The sequence below is a fragment of the Centroberyx gerrardi genome, chromosome 18, assembly GCF_048128805.1.
Source record: "Centroberyx gerrardi isolate f3 chromosome 18, fCenGer3.hap1.cur.20231027, whole genome shotgun sequence".
Lineage (NCBI taxonomy): Eukaryota > Metazoa > Chordata > Actinopteri > Beryciformes > Berycidae > Centroberyx > Centroberyx gerrardi.
The window spans coordinates 18492002-18512459 of record NC_136014.1 but is presented as its reverse complement, the minus strand read 5'-3'; the positions used below and the strand labels follow the sequence as shown (position 1 = coordinate 18512459).

The following is a 20458-nucleotide window of genomic DNA, read 5'->3' as shown; positions in this document are numbered from 1 at the left end:
ACCTGGGATACAGCCTTATGATAGCATTATACAACATAGGATCACAGAACGAGAGCAAAACTTTGGAAAGGGAAATAGAGTTATTGGGGCCAATAGTAAATGGCAGCCCTATCAGATTGGACTGACTGTAGTCAAAAAAAGGGCTATCACACTGTGGAAAGAGTTTTTTAGTATGAAAGCTAGAGGACTGTTCTGTATGGGACATAATCCGGATGTGCCCAGCACAATTCCCAAAACGTTGCTAGCAGATACCTTAGAATAGTTCAAGATAAAGAAAAGTAATCTCATAACATTGTGTTTGTGGGAGCAGGAACTTCTGTTGCTTTGCGCTCTTGGTTAAATTTAATACCCTGTGCGCATGTCAACCTGCATTACAAATTCAGCGTGTTTGTGGTTTGTCCCATGCGATTAAGAGGACATAAGAGGATGTGGATACAGGCCTACAGACACCACACACCCAGAACATAGCCAGCAGGCATGTGTGAATGTGCCTGAAGGTAATGGTGCTGTGCTGTCCCAGCCTTTTGGAGTCTGTCCCTCAAGGACTAAGTGATAAGGTATAAACCACTCCATTCACTAACAGGGTGTGATGTAGAATTAAAACAGCTTAGTGTGTGAAACAAAAACATGCTTGGCTACTAAATTTAGTTTCCTGCGAAGACATAACAAGCCAAAACACTCTTCATGGTGTTTTAGTTTTATCTCTTAATGAGTCTTGAGAGTTTTTATTTATTTATTTATTTATTTTATAAAATCACACATCACTCCAGGAAAGACAAGACGTCAGGCAGAGGTGTGGCCTCAAGGGGTTGTAACTTCACCTTGAGTTAGACTTGAGTCCAAAACTGGTGATTTGAGACTTACATAAGGGAAATTACTTTCCCTTGATCTGGACTTGTGCATGCATAGACTGAGACTTGCTTGTGACTCAAGATGAGACAACTTGAAACGACTTGTGATATTTATTGAGAATGTGTGTAAGCAAATCCCCATATGGATTTCTTGTTGATTGCACTCTGCTCTGTTTGCTCTCTCACCAGAGCACTCAGCTAGTGAGGGGCAATCTCTATTGACAGACTCTTCATTGAGATTCTATCACTGCCGTGTGCTTTTGGTTTCCTAAGAGCCAGCTTGCACTGAAAGTCAAATTGCTTTGGAAAATCAAAGTTAAGTGGCAAATTGTTTCTCCTGATCACAATAACTGCCTTTTTCTCATGTACCAGATTACTAGAGGAGATATTACATTCCCACACTAGTAGTACATTACGTAACCATATGGTGGGGACCCATAAGAAACAGGAACACAACCCACTTTGGTTCCCCAATCCATAGTTTAAGAAGCTCTGACCTCAGCTAAATCATCAAATAGGCCTAACAGTTAACAACTGGCAAAAGTAATCCTGATAAGATAAGATATCACTTTATTAATCCCCTTGGGGAAATTCTGGTGCCACAGCAGCAACTGGCAGAACAGTAGCCTACCAGGGAAAAGAGAAGAGCTACTAAGATAAAAAATAAAGTTAATTATAATAAAAAATAATAATAAATGTGTATCCATATATATATATATGTACTGTATATATATACTTATTTTTTGGGTGAAAAATTATATTTGCTGGTGAACGAAATTAAGAAAAACTTATTGCAAAAGGATAATGATGATTCTAAATTCTATATTGTCTATTCTATTCTGTTCTGTTCTGTTCTGTTCTGTTCTGTTGTCTGGCACTGCGCATGTGCGATTCCTTGCTAAGGAAGAAAGGAGAAAAATGTCTCTTGCGAGGTGAGTTCGGTGACAAAGCCTTACGTGTGTTTTTGAACTAATTTGCTATCACAAATGATTTTGTGTGGCATTCTCTGTCATATAAGTGAAGCGCTATCATATACACGGAATAAGCTAAACGTTTTATATTGATATTTTTGGGTTGTGTGCGATCCTTTGCTACCTCGGTCAAAGCTAACGGTGTTAGCTAAGCTAGCTAGCTAGCTTTAGGTAAACGTCATTTAACTAGCTGGCCTTGCACGTTGGCATGTTCATAGCTTAGCTTGCTTGTTAGCTACATGTTTATCAACAGTTTATGACAACAAGCGACGTTTTATACGCACAATTATATTTATTATCACATGATTGCCATGTCGTTAGCTGGACTATTTTAATTGGTGTTAGCGCCTGTTTCAAAACGTAAGAACCATCTGTAATGTGTAAGTTAACGTTAGTAGCTAAATATCACAGTTGGCTAACGTTAGCAAGGCCCAATAGCAAGTGAGCTAACGTACACATAACGTTGTGATTGAAGCTCTGTACGTATTTGTGTTTGTCCAGTTTTTTACCGGCGCCGACCCAGCTGTCGCAGGACCAGCTGGAGGCAGAGGAGAGGCTCCGGGCCCAGAAGTCCTATTCCACCGCCCTGGTTTCATCCCGCAGAGAGCCTCCTCCCTACGGACACAGAAAGGGCTGGGTGCCTCGCTCACTTGAGGTAAATTAGTTTTATTTGAAAGCACAGCTTCATTGTAGAGACAGTTATCGCAAACATGATACTCACAGACTTACTTACAGATTTATTTGGTGGTGGTATGGGGTTAGTTTTGTCTCTGCATGTTTCCACATCCGTCCTTATTTTGGTACCAGTTTTAGTTGTTCTTTGGGTTGTTGGACTAAATAAGTTCAGTTTCAGGTAAATGTTTTGTTTAAAGCATTAATTGAAAACATTTGATGTATATGTGTAGTGTTTTTCGAGACACAGAACAGCGCTTGAATGATTTTTTTTATTCCTCATATTCTCTGGCAGTGCTGCGATGGCCTACTGTTGAATGTAGAGGAGACACTGCCATAGAGCCATGCAAGAAAGCATGACCACTTAATTTCACTTCCATCTCCTCATCTTGTCCTTTCAATCTGTGTTTCTGTAGGACTTTGGAGATGGAGGAGCTTTCCCGGAGATCCATGTGGCCCAGTTTCCCCTGGAGATGGGCAGGAAGAAAAAGACATCCAATGCCCTGGCGGTGCAGGTGGACGCAGAAGGAAAGATCAAATATGATGCCATCGCCAGACAAGGACAGGGCAAGGATAAGGTATAGACACAAATACCAGTCAGACTTAGAATGGGTGCCAAAATCTAGTCTGACCTAGGCTTAAGACATAAACAGTGAAGATGCCGATGTTTCACATGACCTGCCAGTTACACACACACCACACTTACAAGCATTGTCAGACATGTCATCACTCTTTGATATAACTGACTTCTAATACACACAATCCATTTCAATGGTGCATGTCACTTCATGATGTGAGTACATCAAGCAGCATCATACGTTACAGTTGTTGCTAAACTGTTCTCGTCTTTTATTTGTGCAGGTGGTCTTCAGCAAGTACACAGACCTACTTCCCAAGGAGGTTCTGAATGCCGATGCTCCAGAACTACAGAGGCCCGACGAGGAGGCCGTCAAAGAGGTGAGTCATGGTGCTCTGTGTAGGTATGGGGTTCCCTTATTTATGGAAAGGCCAAGGTGATAGGCAGGTTGCCATTAGATTTAGTTTTGTATGGGACATAGAGTTCAAGACTCTCTAAGATCATAGAATATCCTTTACCCAGTTCCCCCATGGGGATCATTCAAGTTCTCATTTAATCTGATATTCATTGCAAGATAAGGCCAGATAATCCATCTTGGCTCAGTCTAATTGAAAATTGATTTTTCTTGTAAACATCTACTGGGTATCTTGCAGGTCCATAAGGTATCTTAAAATAAATTATCTGAATTTAAAGTTTGAAAGTGTTAAATCTTAAATACAGTTATTAAAGGTCTTATTTTTCACCATGTAATGACAGGTTTCTTATTTTTTCACTATGTAATGACAGGTTTAATACAAAATTATGTAATTTTTTTCCTAGCATATTGAACTTTTTTCTTAGCAAACTTCCTGTTCTTTTATATCTCAGAACAGTCATTTGCTACATTCAGTCAGAAGTAGGCTGGTTTTGATAGCTTTTGTTTCTTCTGGTTTTTAAATTGGATTTAATTCTATTCCAGGTATGGCTTTCTGAACCCTGTAGATACCCTTACATGCCGTAACATTGCAATTTATTATTGATTTTTTTAATCTAATTCTTTATTTAGCTTATTAGTTGGTTTTTGAGTTGGGTTGAGGGGATGAGTTGATGATCTCTCCGTATGTAAACATAGTCACTATGCCTTAACTACAATTGTTTTCTTTTAACTTGGACACTGAGGTCTGTCCACAGAACTTGAATAGATAGAAAGGACACTTCCTAGTGTATCATGGTAATTTCCTTTGGTTCACCTAACATGGCGTCTATAGGATTTTGATAATATTGTCATGTAAATATTTATTTAATGAGTGGACAGAACACAAGACTCAGAAAGTTAGAACGTTCATCACAACTACCTGTGGAATGTTCATCTAGATGATGCCGTTGCCATGGTAACACATCAGCTTTCTGAGTCTCATGCACCAAATCAACACTGATTTCCATAACGTCATTATCAAACATTCTATGGCAGCCATTGTAAGTGTACCAGCCAAATGACCATTCAAGCATGTAGATTTGAATGACTGTTCTATCAACTCAAATTCTATGGGTCTGTTTCCTTTGTGTGTAGCTGACAGAGAAGACGCGTGCCGCCTTGGACAAGCAGGTTTCTCAAAAGATCGCCGCTGCCATGCCTGTGAGAGCAGCAGACAAACAGGCCCCCGCACAGTACATCAGGTATATATTAGGGCTGGTTAACAGTTCTTCGATTCATCATGATTTTATTTAGTCCGATTCAGAATCAGTTCTTCAAATCCTAGTGTTGATACTCACCTGATTAGATGCCACTCGAATGTTGCACCCATACAAACACATTGTGTTTAAAAAAAAAAAAACTTGACTAATTTGCATTTTTTTCAAGGGTTAGTGTGTGGAAATGCTCTTTAAAAACTTTGGTTGTTCCACTGTGCAATATATATGTTGATATACTCTTATAAAAAGGAAGTTTAAGCCAATTCAATATACTCAAGGTTTACCGTTTTGATCACATGCAATATATTTTTTTTATCTCTGGAGTGTATTCAACTAATGCAGTCAAGTGGGCAAATAATTCAGAATGGTTCAAAATTCTAATGACAGTCATTTGGGCACAGGGTAGGCTAGACGACCATATGAAACACTTTGAGAATTGTTGTAGCTATTTCAACTTGTTTATGATCTGTGTATGTGTGAGAGTGTAAAACTCCTATATGTGGTGACACGTCTTGTTTCTTTCCCCAAGATACACCCCATCCCAGCAGGGAGTGGCCTTCAACTCGGGGGCCAAGCAGAGGGTGATCCGCATGGTGGAGATGCAAAAGGACCCCATGGAACCTCCACGTTTCAAGTATGTAAACACAACTCCATCACAGTAACTTCAGCCACTTGTAAACACCTGTTTGCTAGATTATACAAGGTGTGTGCAGGTCCTTAAAAAGCATCATGACTTGAATTATGTTAATGACATATTGATTAATTATATAGAATTATATTAATTCAATTATATTATCTAATTTCATTGCCTAAACAGTCTTAAATACAGTTAGATAAATCACTTTAAGTCATACATTTTAGAGGTCTTGAAGATATCTTGGTGCATTTTCCTTAAGTCAGCCCATTCTTAGTTCCAGTTGGCACTTCCATTTTTCATTTTTTTTCAGTTGCCAAATTGGTCTTGTATTTTATTTTAATTGGCATTAAAAGGCATAAAAAAATGTACGCTGTTGCAAGTTATATACTCCCCATAACAGGTCCAGACCATAACAGACCAAATATGCCTGATCAGATTTAAAAGAAACATAAAAAAAATCACAATCCTAGCTGACTATGTTTGAGCCTAGTTCTTGTGAAAGAAAACAGTCCTAGTACGAGGTGCTTACAGAGTCTGTTAAATACTCAGCGGGTACAGAGGTAGCAGGACTGGCAAGCTACTGTTTGGCACCAAGCTTCTGGAAATGCTTTTCGTTGCGCTGTGACATTGGACTGGATTCTGGTTGGTTTGGATGCATTGCTGGTTCAAGTAAAGTTGTATCTCTTTTTTGCTCTGCATCCGTAGCGCAGTAGTCCTCCCCAAAAAGAGTTTTAATAAATAACTGTGGCGGTCTGGAGGCAGGCATCTGCATCATTCATGCCAGCTTCCAGGGTCTCATCAGCGGCTACTCCGCTTCAATGACCCTGTGATACTAATCAGTTTCTACCCAGCTGAGTGCGTCACCCACAGCACCGTTCAAACTCGATCAAAAATTAGCCAGAATTATTTTAAACATGCACTGTTAACCATTGCATTTTAGGCAGGACATGGCTTTTTATTTGACTGAAGTTGATAAATAATTTCAGTAATTATTGTGCATTATCCATCTGGAAGTCAAAAGTTGATTTCAGCTGTTTCGGGTAATTGAGTATTCAACTAATCGTACCCATCCCTAATATTAAGCCCAATTATGAAGAACTCATTTTGGATCAAAATGCCAGATGGAACTTGCTAATTCCAAGGTCACAGTTTGTTGTAACTGTCTTTGCGACTATTTTTCCCACTGAAGCCAAGCAGTATCTACATACTGACTTTTAATAACTTGGTTCTCACAGGGCAGTTGAGGCATTTGAGACAAAATGAGAAAGAAATGTGACCTGTGTATTTATGTGTTTCAGGATCAACAAGAAGATTCCTCGTGGGCCTCCCTCTCCTCCTGCACCTGTCATGCATTCTCCAAGCAGAAAGGTAGAGTTTGGTTTGCAATAACTCTTGAGAATGCACGACTTAATCCAATTGGCTGAAAATGTTAATGTGAAGCATATTGCATTATACGTGTTTATAACTGTTTTTGTCTTTGAATCGTTTTTTACTTTTCTAATTTAATCAGAATACACTCAATTCATTTTCTCTACAGAATTACCCATAAACTAGTTAAACACTTAGGATCCTATTGTGCGAAACCAGCGTTTTGCTTTTAAATACACTTTCATACGGTATCGATACATTTGAAATCAATATTAATAGTGAAAGTTGCCTGCATTGTCCAGTAGATATTAAAGTTTAACACTAGGCTTCTCTCTCTATTCTTTTAGATGACAGTCAAGGAGCAACAGGAGTGGAAGATTCCCCCGTGCATCTCCAACTGGAAGAACGCGAAGGTAATGCAACACAGGAGCCAGACTCTCCTGGGGCACAAAGAATCAATCTGACCACTTCTGTCCATTTCTAAAGGGCAAACCTTGTTGTTGTTGTCGTTGGTAGCTCAAGCAGGAATATGTTTCTCCCAGGCCTTTTTTGTGTTTTGTTTTGGAATTTCAGGATCCTGTTTATATTTCATGGTGATTCCAGTTTCCCTGCCCCGCTGCCATTTTTTTTCTCTGTCTGCTCACGTCTCTCTCTCGATCTGTCTGCGATTTCTCCCAGGGCTACACCATTCCTCTTGACAAGCGTCTGGCCGCTGATGGCAGGGGGCTGCAAACAGTTCACATTAATGAAAACTTTGCCAAGCTGGCCGAGGCTCTCTACATCGCTGACAGAAAGGTACTGCCCTGTTGGCCCTCATGGATCTTGGTTTCACGCTGTTGTCCAGCATTGTTGCATTGCCTGAAACATAAACCTTTTTGTACATATTTAAATTATCTTACATGATTATTCAATGGTCATGGAAATGTTTTGTCATATGTGTTATCAGGACATTATGAATTTAGACCCTTACACTTTGGTACACTAATGGTTTCTTGTAATGTTGGTGATCTATTTTAATCCTAATTTGCTGTTACACTCATTTTCTATAGGCCAGAGAGGCAGTGGAGATGCGTGCCCAGGTAGAGAAGAAGATGGCCCAGAAGGAGAAGGAGAAGAAGGAGGAGAAGCTGAGGGAGCTGGCCCAGATGGCCCGAGACCGCAGGGCAGGGATCAAAGGCCACGGGGACAAAGGTGAGTCCTAAAGATATGGGCCAAGAAAAAGTAAAAAAATCATCCGATACTATCAGTACCCCAGTATACCTGTCTGGCTCTAGTCCATATGGTATTGTTCCAGCGGTGTGCTTTTATTACCAGTGTGTGTATGACTCTCTTGTGTGTATGTGTAGATCCATGTGATATTTATGTACGAATCTTGTTTAGTTATGTATGCGTGTGTAGAGCAGACTCAGTTGTCAGTGCTGTTACCAATTCCAACACTTTAACATGATAGTGGCATTAGTGATGACGACAATATTCAACTCACCAGTATTGAATGACCAGTAAGCTGTGAAATTATGTTTCTGCTTCCCTACTGCTTATTAACATATATTTTAGGGAACAGAAATCAATGTGGCATGTCCTGTTTTTATGCACAGTTTTGGAATAATGACCATTTAAAGAGCGTAACGCATTGCATGCATTGTGAATGCAAAAATCTGAAAATGCGTGTTTTTGTATAGCAAAACAATAAGAGAATTGCTGTGAAATCCTATTATTAAGGAGAACTAAAACGAAAATGGAAGCGGTTATAAATTCTAGCAAACCCCCAGCTGTCAGCTGTGTTTTTGTTTTTGTTTTGCAAGTTTACTGACCTCTGACACTTTGTCTCTCACTTTCTTCTCCCTCTCCTGGTGTTTCTCCATCAATCCCCTGCCTCACATCCCTTCCCATCCCTCTGCCCTCGCTTACACATCTGTCTGTTTTCCTTCTCTCCTCCAACACCCCTATTCCTCCCTGTCTTTTTCATCTTTACCTACGATCCACCTCCACTGTTACATGTCCTTTTCACTCCCTCTCTCCTCTTTCTGTCCTCATGTTTCTTTTCACCCCCTCACTCTACCTCCCCTCTACCATTTCCCTCTCTGTTCTGTCTCCCATTTCCCTCCATATTTGTTTTCTGGTTTCCCATCATGTTCCTTTTCACTCCTTGTCCCTCTCTCCATCCGTCCATCTCCCCCTCTCACGCGGCAGGTGGCGAGGACGGTGAGGCCAGGGAGCGTGACGAGATCCGCCATGACCGAAGGAAAGAGAGACAGCACGACAGGAACATTTCCAGAGCTGCTCCCGATAAGAGGTGCTGGACACGCACTTTTAACACCCTGCACATGAACACCCCACCCCTCACCCCCCTCACTCTCTCTCTCACCCTCCCTCTCCCCCTCATACACATATACACACTTCGCACAGATGTACCGCTCACTGCTGAATCATTCATGGGGCCGGCAGTAATACTGAACAAACTCAGCAGGATCCAGCATAGCTCTCAAGCATTAGCCCTTGTCTGCAATGATCCAGAGCCCATATGCGCATGTGAGATGTGTGATTTTTGTGTTTGTGTGTGTGTGTGTGTGTGTGTGTGTGGGGGGGGGGGGGGTCTGTCTTTGTGCATAAATGTGGGTGCACTGTCAGGTTGTCAGTTGATGTAATTGTGGGTCTGTGGGGGGGGTGGGGGTGGAAGTGAAAATCAGACGAGCGCTCATTACAATGACAATTCCAGCTGTCGAAAGAAAGAAACCTCATTATCTTAGATTGCTTGCTACTTAACCTTGGAATAGCTGTTTGTTGAAGGACAAATAGTCAAGATTTTAAAGTCACAATGAAATGAGTATGACCTATTCACTTTGATAGCTAATTGTAGTAAGGTACACTTATTTAACTGGATAATTGCAAACACAATCCACAATTTTTACTTTGTCTTTCTACATTTTCAACTTTTGAACAGTTCCCCCCTGCGCAGTATTCCGCCCCAACATCCTGTTTAAACCGGAAATATGTTGTTTTACGGAAGCATAACACCATCAAATTGCCATTTATTTGCGACTTAAATCATTGTTTTGACGCTACAGAATGGGAAATATTGCGGTTTTGAATTTTAGAATTATGAATTTAACTTTTAGCTAAAATCTTCTGCCACTTATTTTTCCATACTCGATTTCATCTCACCTTCCTCTCTTGTGTGTGTGTCAGTGCCATTTGTTTTGTGTGATATTGCTACGCATCCATGTTGCGGTCCAGGCATTGTTCTGTGTCCCTATTATTATATCCTTGACAAGTTATTGTGCATGTGGATAGAAATATACAATTTGTTTGTAAAGTGTGTGTGTGTGCTCATTTCCAGGTCGAAGCTGCAGAGGGACCAGGACAGAGACATCAGCGAGCTCATCGCTCTGGGCATGCCCAACCCTCGTTCCTCCAGCGAGGCCCAGTACGACCAGCGACTCTTCAACCAGAACAAGGTTAGAACACATACAGCTTAGATTATGAATACAAACTCATGCTCATTCCTTTTACTAAATAATATAGATCTAGATGAGTTTTGTGCTCATTGGACAAAAATATAAATACGAAGAAGACTGGATTCCCGGCTCTGCGATGTGGGGGAAACATCTACCAGCTGGCCAAAAAAAAATAAAAATTGCCTCAGCCAAGTGAGATGTCTTGGCTTTCAAGGCTTCAGACAGACATACCTTGCTGCAGTTAAAACATCTACTCCAGTCTTCATAGCAAAAAGGTTTCATTTCACCTCCAGTGTTGAGGCTTAGGTGGTAAAGTTTTCAGTGGTTTGTGTTTTGCATGAGGATGGGAACAGGATTGAAAACTTGAGTTCCAAAACAACCTTTATGGGTGACAGGTAGTCTATTCAAGAGCCTTAAGCAAGGAAAACGCACTACTGGAAGTCACTCACAAGCCACATACAAAGGGGGAACACAGAATAGTTTGCATGACAACTTTGGTTTCATTTTTTAGGTGGTAGGTGGTGGCAGACAGCCAGCTAAGACTTATATATGCAGGGACAGCCTCACTTCAAAAGTTCCAGGTATTACATTTTTTGTGCACTCTTCATATTTTTCTGTTGCTCTCTCCCTCTCCAGGGTATGGATAGCGGTTTTGCCGGCGGTGAGGATGAGACGTACAATGTGTACGACCAGCCGTTCCGCAGCGGCAGAGACATGGCCCAGAACATCTACCGGCCCAGCAAGAACATAGACAAGGACACCTACGCAGATGACTTTGACACACTCATGCACAACAACAGGTACCAGTGGATTAGTGGAATTATGGATGTTGTTTGTTTTTAACATCTTTTTGTGAAACATTTATTTACTTCATTGATGTATTTATTGACTTACTTGTTTGCATAATTAACTATTTACTTTTTTACCTTGATTCTGATAAGGATAATTCAGAGTCATAGGTGCATTAAAAAATAGTCATCATAAACAGAGACTTGTTTAAATCAGTGGTTCCTGTAAAAGCAAAGTGATTCCCACATATAACATGCTTGATTATTGAAGATAACCTGGAGGCTGAAAATATTCATTTTTATGTCCCGTCATCACATGGCATGCGGGACATTATGTCATCATGGTGGTGTCTGTCTGTCTGTGTATCTATCTGTCTTGTGAGCACAACATCTCAAGAACACTACGTGGTAGAAACTTCATACTTACACCACAGGTTTCCCCTATAGAGTAAAAGATCTGATTAGATTTTGGAGCACCTTGCTGCATAAATTTACATATTAATGAGGAAAAATGGATTTAGATATGGATAGGGAGTTCATATTAATATACCGCCCATGTTCACATAGAAATATTTGCTAATTAAGTGTCTGAATTAGCTCATTAGCATAACCGGTTATGTTTAAAGGTCCCATATTGTACAAAACAGTTTTTTCCTTGCCCTTCCATATGTACGCATTTTGTCATTGTGTCTGATAGCTGAGAAAATGTGAAATCTGAAACTCCTCCCGTTTTCCCATAGGTTCCTTATTTAAAAATCATGTGATTTTACAAGCCGTTTTGATCTGGAGCCCTAGTGACATCACTTAGGGCTTACAGTCTGCATTTGACCTCTGTAAAATTAATTCACCACCCCCAGGGGGTCCCAAACCCCAGGCTGAGATCACTGGTTTGAAACGGTTGTTCATATTTATCAAGCTTGGGAGTCCTTTTCTATTTATCAGGAGTGAAACTACTGAACCTGGACCACTTAACAAGTCACTCTTAACCTTCTCAATCATAATGAACACTTCAGGCAAAAAAAAAAAAAATCATTCATAAAGACCTGAAACTTTTTTGAGGTCATTCCAGCTTTATTTCTAGGCACAAGGCAAGCGTGCACATGACGTCCCAGCAGGAGCCCTTGTCCTTGGGGCGGCAGTGCCACACTCTACTAGTCGAGCATGGCCTGCCCCATATGTTTAGTCGCCAGCTTGTCATTGTCCTCTAGGAATGGCTGGCTGGCCACGGGGTGCTACACCATCGTGCACACATATCATGACAAATCTTTAACTTAAGCACTGCTCTCTGAGGCATTACAACATCTGTTTCGTGGAATGCCTTGACATTTTGGATCCAGTCATATTTTTGAGTCTCATTTTTCTTCTTGCGGTGGAAAATGTTTTTGCACATCTGTTACCCAAAAAAAGCAAATTGCTAGCAGTTAGCTTGTGGTAGTACCCTTTTATGCTTTGAAGGACAAACAGCAAAACAAAAATTGTCAGTGTATTCCTGTAAATGTCAATGTATTCCTGTAAGAGCTCAATTGTTCTCACATGTTCAGCCCGCAGTCAAATGACCTTCAAACCAGTAAGGGAAACGAGGAATATGCAGCGCCATTCTCACTCTCTCTTCCCTTTCCTCCCATCCCCCATCAGGTTCGTTCCAGACAGGGAGTTCTCCGGCGCCGACCACGGGCAGCGGCGGGAAGGGCCGGTCCAGTTTGAGGAGGATCCCTTCGGTCTGGACAAGTTCTTGGAGGAGGCTAAGCAGCACGGCGGCTCCAAGAGGCCCTCCACCAGCAGCCGCTCCAAGGACGACTACCACGACAAGAAGCGCAGGAAGGAGTGAGAGCGAGGTGGCACAGAGTCCGGTTAGGGCGGCTGCTGGCATCCGAGAGGGTGGGGAGGTAGTCTGCACGCTCCCAGCGACGAGACGGGTTTTAAAATCCGGGAGGTCCTATCAGGAATGCTCTGTTAGAATTTTTTTTTTGCTTTCAGTTTGAAAGAAAACATTGCTTTTTCTTTCCCCCTCCTTTTTCCTCTTTTATTTTTTTTTTGTTGTTTACTCGGCTCCACTCAGAACATGTTCAGCGCTAACATGTTCAGAACATGTTCACTCGTGTTCAATATAACATGAGTGAACATGATAAATATAACATGAGTGGAGCTGAAAGGATAGCCGTTTTATTGTATGTATGAGATCTGCTTCTGCATCTGAAAACTTCATTGTTCTGTCTGTACAGTGTAAACAATGTCATTTCAGATGTGGGTGGTAATATTTGGTCCAAAGCCCTGGAAATATATAGATTTAGTTATTTTATGTTGTTTTTTGTTGTTTTTTTAAATATACAAACCCCACCAGAAACTTAGCAGGGACTGTTAATATTTACCTTTTCCCCTTTTTCTGTTTTATTTAAGCCACTAGTATACTTGTGAGCAATGTTATGGCCCATATTTGATACCAGATATGTACAGCATTCCTGTAAATCAGGTTGATTCTCCCATGTCTTTCTTTGATCTATGGCATATTAAAAGGATACGACCTGTTACCTGTAGGGTATAAAGCAAACCAGCTCTATATTTCTTGTACAGTACTTCCAATGTAATAAATTTCATATAGTGTGGAATCGAGATCGCTATCTGCCTTTCTTGTGGAGTAAATAAATATTTGTGGTATTTATATCTGAGGAAACCATGCTGCTTTGAAAATGAAATGTGATACCCCCCCCCCCCCCCCCCCAATCAGATTATTCAGTCCAGTTTAGAGCTGCTTAACTCCAACTTTGAGAACATAGTGGGGAGTCTATTAGTTGTGTAATTGTTATATTTTGCTCATAGTAGTTCCCCCCTGTTTTAATCACTTCCTGAGTAATGTGTCCCATTTACATAGATGATTAAATACCCAAAGTGTATTCAGAGAAGCCATCAATTACAAAGTGTGAGTAGTGACATTTTCACCAGAAATAGGCTCTGCGATTTATGTGATGATTAGAACAAAACTGGTTCCATTAATTACAATTAATTATGATTTATGCAGTCTGACAGTTTTATTTTCCTGGCCTCCGAAACTAATCAACTTGGCATTACACAGCCCAGCAGACTTACAAATCTCTGCATAATGCCATCTCTCACTCATGCCTGAATAGGGGTGCAGACAGTTGGTTTATTCACATGATTTATGTTTTGTTCAATGGGCATTATTTTTGTTATGGCTTCTCGTATTAGTTCAGCGTCCTGGGCTTGCCTGCTGTGTTTTATTGCCGGTCTTTCACCAGCATCAGAAAAATTATGGCGGGTACACTGAGAAATAAATATATAATAGAACAAACATATTGTGCAGCCAAGAGGCAGAAGGCGAACAGAGTTTCAGATCCATACCACTGAAATTTAATTATATTAGAACATGTGATAGGGACAGTGCACTTTGATAGTTTTCTAAATGTGCCTGAATTAACTGATTAAGCTTGTTGTCATTTGTGGTTTACTAACCTAAAACTAAGCAAAATTTGATGAACTAGAAACCTAATAGCAGAAAAGGACACAAACTGCAACACTGACCAACCTTTTTTCTTCAAGGTTGAAAAACACCAGACTGCTCTCCAACCAATAATGAATGAAGCAATATCCATGGGTGCCACCAATTGCATGAAATCGCCATTTTCTTCAAAATGGAATCATTATTTTGTTTTATTAATAAGGCACCTTCAAGACCTCATTCCTGTGTTTCATAGGCTTTTTCAGTGTCCATTTTGAGTTCCCCATGAGCACTATCTGTTATAAATTATATTGCTTGTCAAATAAAGCCCTGGACACAGCTGGCTAAGTATATTGGCTAAAATTATAACCAGTAATAGAAATTTTACAAGCCTGCTAGCTTGTGGTTAGTATTACTCAGTCTGGGTTGGTGCAAAATTATCCCCAATAGCCAGAATTTCAATAGAGGCAGGTGGAGAGGGTACAAAGGTAAACATCAACAAGCTTACATGTTTTTTCTGATTCCATCTGAGCAGAGGATATGAAATAAAAAATAGTTTTGACCTCCCACCTCATTCTCAAGATCCTACAATAAAAATAAAAAACCCATGCAGAGTGTAGGGCATCGGGGTTCTTCCACGCTGAGTACAAAACGACCCCTATCTCTGTCTCCGGTCACAGCTGTTATGTACATTCAGATTCAGTTTTTCCTCACAGTTTGAGATCAGAGCCGGCGCGGCTCTCACCGCCTGTTTACAGCCTTTATTGGGTCAGAGGAAGAGCGAGGTGAAGTGCTGCAGCTTGTCTCTGCCTCCCCTCTGCTGCACCTGAGGAACCAGGCTAAAAGACGTTAAAACCCCCTGACTCAATTATGGCAAAGTGGCTCTGATGTGATTTAACATTGACCTATACCATGCGGAGAGGAGCTGCCATGCTGAAAGTCATCCGATTCTCTGCCAGTGTGGGAGAAACCAGGCAGCGTGTCCCTGCTTCCCCTCTGCACCTGGGGAACCAGGCTAAGCAACATATAAAAAAACACGACTCCATGGTAGGAAAGGGAGTCTGATGTGATTTAACATTGACCTTGACCTTATCAGAGGTGTTTATATATTTATATGTCATTCTTACTCAGCTGATTTCCTCATTCTGCTTAGATATGTTTTTAATCATTCTATTATTATCATCTTTACTATTATTATCAGTACTGTCTTCATGGCTTTTTGGTTACCAGTCAAAAGTTTGGACACACCTGATTGAATGTACTATGTTTTCCATTATCTTAAAGCCATTTTGATCTAAAGGCTTATGCTTAAATGCTTGAAATTTGTTTCTTAGACAAATATAAATAGTGAAGTTGATGCCTATGTATGAATTTCTTTCCAAAGCCTTTGCCTTTCCATCAAGGCAAAGGGCGGCTACTTTAAAGAATCTAAAATATGAGATAGTTTTGATTTGTTTACACTTGTTTTGGTCACTGCATAATTCCATTTGTGTTATTTCATAGTTTTGATGTCTTTACTATTATTCTAAAATGTGAAAAATAGTAAAAAAATAAACCAAACTTCTGACTGGTAGTGTATTTTATCATTTACATACTGTACTTTTTGATTGATTTATTGTCATGTTCTGCTTTATAACAAAGGGGAACATATACTCAAACTGAGGGCTTGCTCTCAGCGTGTGCCCCATGTGCAAATAAAAATTGAATGAATGGATGGAAATTCATTCTCTACCGGTGTGAGGTGCTTTACAGACAGCAGGGGGTCTATTGTGAGGGCCAGTAGGAGTGCTGGTGTGAGCGAATCAATCTGACACGTACCGGCTTAGTGCAGCTGAGATATGGGGGGTAGATTGTTGTCTGTGGTTTGTGGTTTGATCAGAAACATGCCAGCCTGATATGCTCTAGACAACACGATCAATTTGAGCTTTTTGAAGCCAGCAGGGTTTCATATCGCAGGACAACAGAGCGGAGGCGGTCCCTCTCCGGCTCGCAATTGCACTCGGACCATTGTCGAAGTGTTAAGGTGCATTTAATTTTCAGGGACAGGTTGATAATGGGTCTCCGCTCGGCCCTTGTCTGCCTTTCCGAATGCGCGCGGAGGAAGATGAACGAGTTTCTTATTCATGAAGGTAGCAGGAAATTGGTTCCTTGGCATTGCTTTTGTGTGCCGTTCGACGCAAACAGCAAACATATTGTGTCGGGCCATAATGGAATCTTCAGGTCGCAGACGGAGGCCGTGATGGATAGCTTCTTATCTTTGCTCCAGACGGAAACAAACCCAGAAATAATAAACAATATTGAGTTGTTGTAGCACATCTTTCCGCTCTTTGCACTTGAAGGAGGATAGCTTAGTTTGTTTTGTGATGCGGTTTTTTGTGATATTTCCCCGTGCTCCCTCCCCTCGGTGGCAGCAAAGCAATAAGTTTGGTGATAAATGTACCCAGTGCTGCTGTTGACCTGTCGAAAACTGCGGCCAGAGATCTTATCTCACTCCATGAGGAGATTTGTTCTTCTTCTACTTCAGTATTGAGGGCTGCTGCTGTAACAGAGGTAGATTTTTTTTTAGTTTTGTTAAAGAAAAACACCCACCTCCTTGGAAAACAACAGCCTTAGTTCCTCACTACCACCTACACTATTCCTCATCCTCATGGGTAGATGCAGACAGGATCTGCAGACATTTTGAAAAGTAATTTAAACTCATTTAATTTTAAGCTCACTCATTTAATGTTACTTTAATTGGCATTTAGCCAAATCAAACATAATCAGTGTAGCTTTTATTTACACAAAACCATGTTTTTTATGTTAGGAAATCATGTTCATACACCAAAAATCATGGCCTACATTTAGTATTCTGCAGATTTTAAGCAAAAAAAAAAAAGTTGCACAGGAAATGTCATTTTCTGTGCAACTTTTTCCAGTCTGCAGATTACAGTCTGCAGATTCCCTTTGGGCCTACTCATGAGTATATGGTTGATTTTAATATGCACTGTCACTCTCATTCATAGTGTGAATATACAATATACGAAGCCACACATTCTGTAAATTGAATCTGTCAAACTAACACACTACAGCAGCAGCATATACCTGGGAGACCTGTCTTTATTCTGTCACTCACTCACTTCCCTGCATTAGTTCCTCATCTTTGCATACTCAGGACTGCAATAATTCACTCATCATTATACCGGCAGTCTGGAGTTGGACAGAGTCTACTACTCACTGGAAAATGGCCTGCCTGTCAGTCAGTCTGTCTGTCTGGGTCGCGGTGTGCAGCCAAGGCCCTCATCTGAATCCCGGAGAGCAGGATTGGTCCTCTCCTCAGCGGCTCCCTCTGTGGATAATCCATTATGGTGGGGAAGATTTAGACAGGCGTAACAATCTCTAATGGTTGTGTCAGTCAGGAACGCAGCCTCGCCGCTACCCACCGGTGTGCAGGGCCCGCCCAGGCATGCTGGGAGTGCACACTGACAGCGCTGGGATTTGCTGTGACGGGAATTGATTGACGGCTCAGCCAATGTCTTCATCTGAGGAGAGGGATAGAGTTTGGTTTGAATGAGAGCGTCTGCAGGTGCTGTTGTTTCCTATCTGGTAGTAGTAGTGGTGGTTCTAATGCTGCTGCTGCTGCTGATGATGATGATGCATGAAAGTATCATCATTAACAAGTGGTATTTGTTGTCTTACAATCAGAAAGCAACACCATTTCATTTCATTTCTCCTGCATTCCTAAATCTCTCTCCTTACTGTACCTGGGCACACTTGATGTTTCTATTATTCTTCCCTCCACACACATTCACCATACATGCAGTTTGCAATGTCAAAAGGAATGCTTTGACGGATACTTTGTCCTTGTGCGACTGTTTGAGACATTTATCGCAGGAGTGATCTATCTCTTGGAGTGGATCATTGGTGGGATGTGATTTGCAATTGCTTCAGTTTGTGCATGAGTGGAATTCCTAGCAATGAGCACGCTCATTCATACTCATTTATATGGTTACTTGTGTATTATCCTCATTTCATCATTTGTTATCTAACACATTAGACGCCATTGAAGTATGAAAAATGGCTGCTTGCCTAGACTTCCTCTATGGCAGCGCTGGCTCTTAATAGGCTGTCTGGGGAATAGGAGGAGAGATTGATTCTCCTGATGATTTCATTACATGACATCAAAGCAGGGAAATTGCAACAGAGAGCAGGAATACATCTTCCGTGAATGGGAAATCATCTGTCATTTGAATGATACTTACTGTAAAAAGCAGACAATATATCAGCAATGACATGTAAACTTGTCAGCTGAGACAGATAATAATTATGCTTTTGTTTATAGGGATAGTGGATATGTTGGTGCATCCCACTGGGCTAGATAGCTTCGTTCAGAACTTCTATACTTTATGATGCAATACTGATGCAGGGAAGCACTGAACAGTAGGTAGCCCACTTTTTATCCCCTCACATAAAAGAGATTCATATGAAATAGTTCTGGTAGTTGTAGCTAACAATAGCTACCTGTTTGGAATAATCTTTGCATATGGCTCTACTGAGAACAGAGCTAAAAGAGACGCTGCCATGAGCAAAAAAGATAATCATCTGCATATACGGTGCATCACATCGAGTACATTCTTATCAGATGAAAAAAGTCTCAACTCTATTTTTTTGCCGTCAATCGCTAATCACAAACCATTCACTATGATTTTCAATGTCTGTATCTCATGAGAATGTATTCCAATAATTACTAAAGCTCCTTGCTACGGCAGTATCAATGCGAGCAGATCCTCTTTCCTCTTAACCCTGCCTCTGATCCTATTAAAACTGGATCCTTATCGCCTTTATCAGGTTCGGAATAGATGGGGAGCTTAACTGCCTCTGTGTACATTGGCAAGCTGCGTTGATCTTTTATTATTACGCAGCCAAGGTTACAACCTTGAGAGAAAACAAAAAAGGCAGGCCTTGAAAATTGATTAGAGAATCAAGTAGTCAGATGTTATCATCAATGTCTTAATCATGGATGTCACACCCTGGGAACATTGGGCTGCACACCAATGCCATCACACACTGAACTACAACCCACAGCACCAGCATAACCTCTCATTATGGCTCTGTTAATAGGAGGGGGGGGCGGGTGTTTTTGTCTTTGTGTGGCCCAACAGTGCCATCTAGGAGGTTGGAAGAAGAAGTGGGTTTCTTGAACGAAGAAGAAGTCTTTTCAAGTCTGCACAGTATTTACAGAGTGTCCCACTATTTCCACATGAAGAGAATCCCCCAACACTCAAACAAGCACACTGGGGTTGGGGTCAACAGGCCCTTTTCACATCATCATGGTAACAGCTTCCATGTTGAGAAACTCTTGCATCACAACTTCGTGTGGCAACTTTATTTTTGCGAGTTATTGATAAACCAATCCAACAAAGACGACAAAAACAACAAAATTGTAATGGTTACTAGCACTAGATACATAATGTAATAATGTTATGCAAATGAGGTGATGACTGCCAGGAGATGACAGCAGACGAGGAGAAACTGAAGCTAAAATTCTCCTTCATGATCGAAGAGGAAACTTTAGGTGAAGAACTTGAAGCCTTTCTCTGGTTTAAATTCAGGAGTCAATAAAAACAGGTCAGCAAGTCTTTCACCGATGTCAATATTGGGCAGGTTGTGGAGCGATTTAGTGAAGGCCATGGCCATCTCGATGCGGAAGCTGTTACCATGACGACGTGAAAAGGGCCTATTCATGAATGAACTCATTAATTCCAATTCAGCTGAGGAATTAGAATTGGAATTTGAAAACAGCATTGGAACAGAATTGGAATTAATTTGAATTTAATTCAGTGAAATTCTGTGATATTCCATGTTTTTTTGTTTTTTCTTACCACATATCTGAGATTACACATACTGTTATATATTATTATTACAGAATATCATAAAATGTTAAAGGTTCCTTTCAGGTGGTATTTGAGGCATAACATGTAATCGTAATACATACATTGTGACTGACTGAATGTATTTGATTTGTTGAACTGTCT

The 20458-nt window shown here is 40.8% G+C and overlaps 1 protein-coding gene across 1 annotated transcript; it reads left to right on the top strand.

The window, feature by feature from the left end:
- The first annotated feature begins 1744 nt into the window (after nucleotides 1–1744).
- On the top strand, nucleotides 1745–13600 carry snw1 (SNW domain containing 1). The gene is made up of 14 exons (XM_071924913.2): nucleotides 1745–1783; nucleotides 2324–2477; nucleotides 2911–3072; nucleotides 3356–3451; nucleotides 4621–4727; nucleotides 5272–5376; nucleotides 6678–6747; nucleotides 7095–7160; nucleotides 7426–7542; nucleotides 7797–7938; nucleotides 8938–9040; nucleotides 10085–10202; nucleotides 10839–11002; nucleotides 12626–13600. Exons 1-14 carry the CDS (start codon nucleotides 1770–1772, stop codon nucleotides 12816–12818), a joined length of 1611 nt encoding a protein of 536 aa, XP_071781014.2. The 5' UTR covers nucleotides 1745–1769; the 3' UTR covers nucleotides 12819–13600.
- The last annotated feature ends 6858 nt before the right edge of the window (nucleotides 13601–20458 follow it).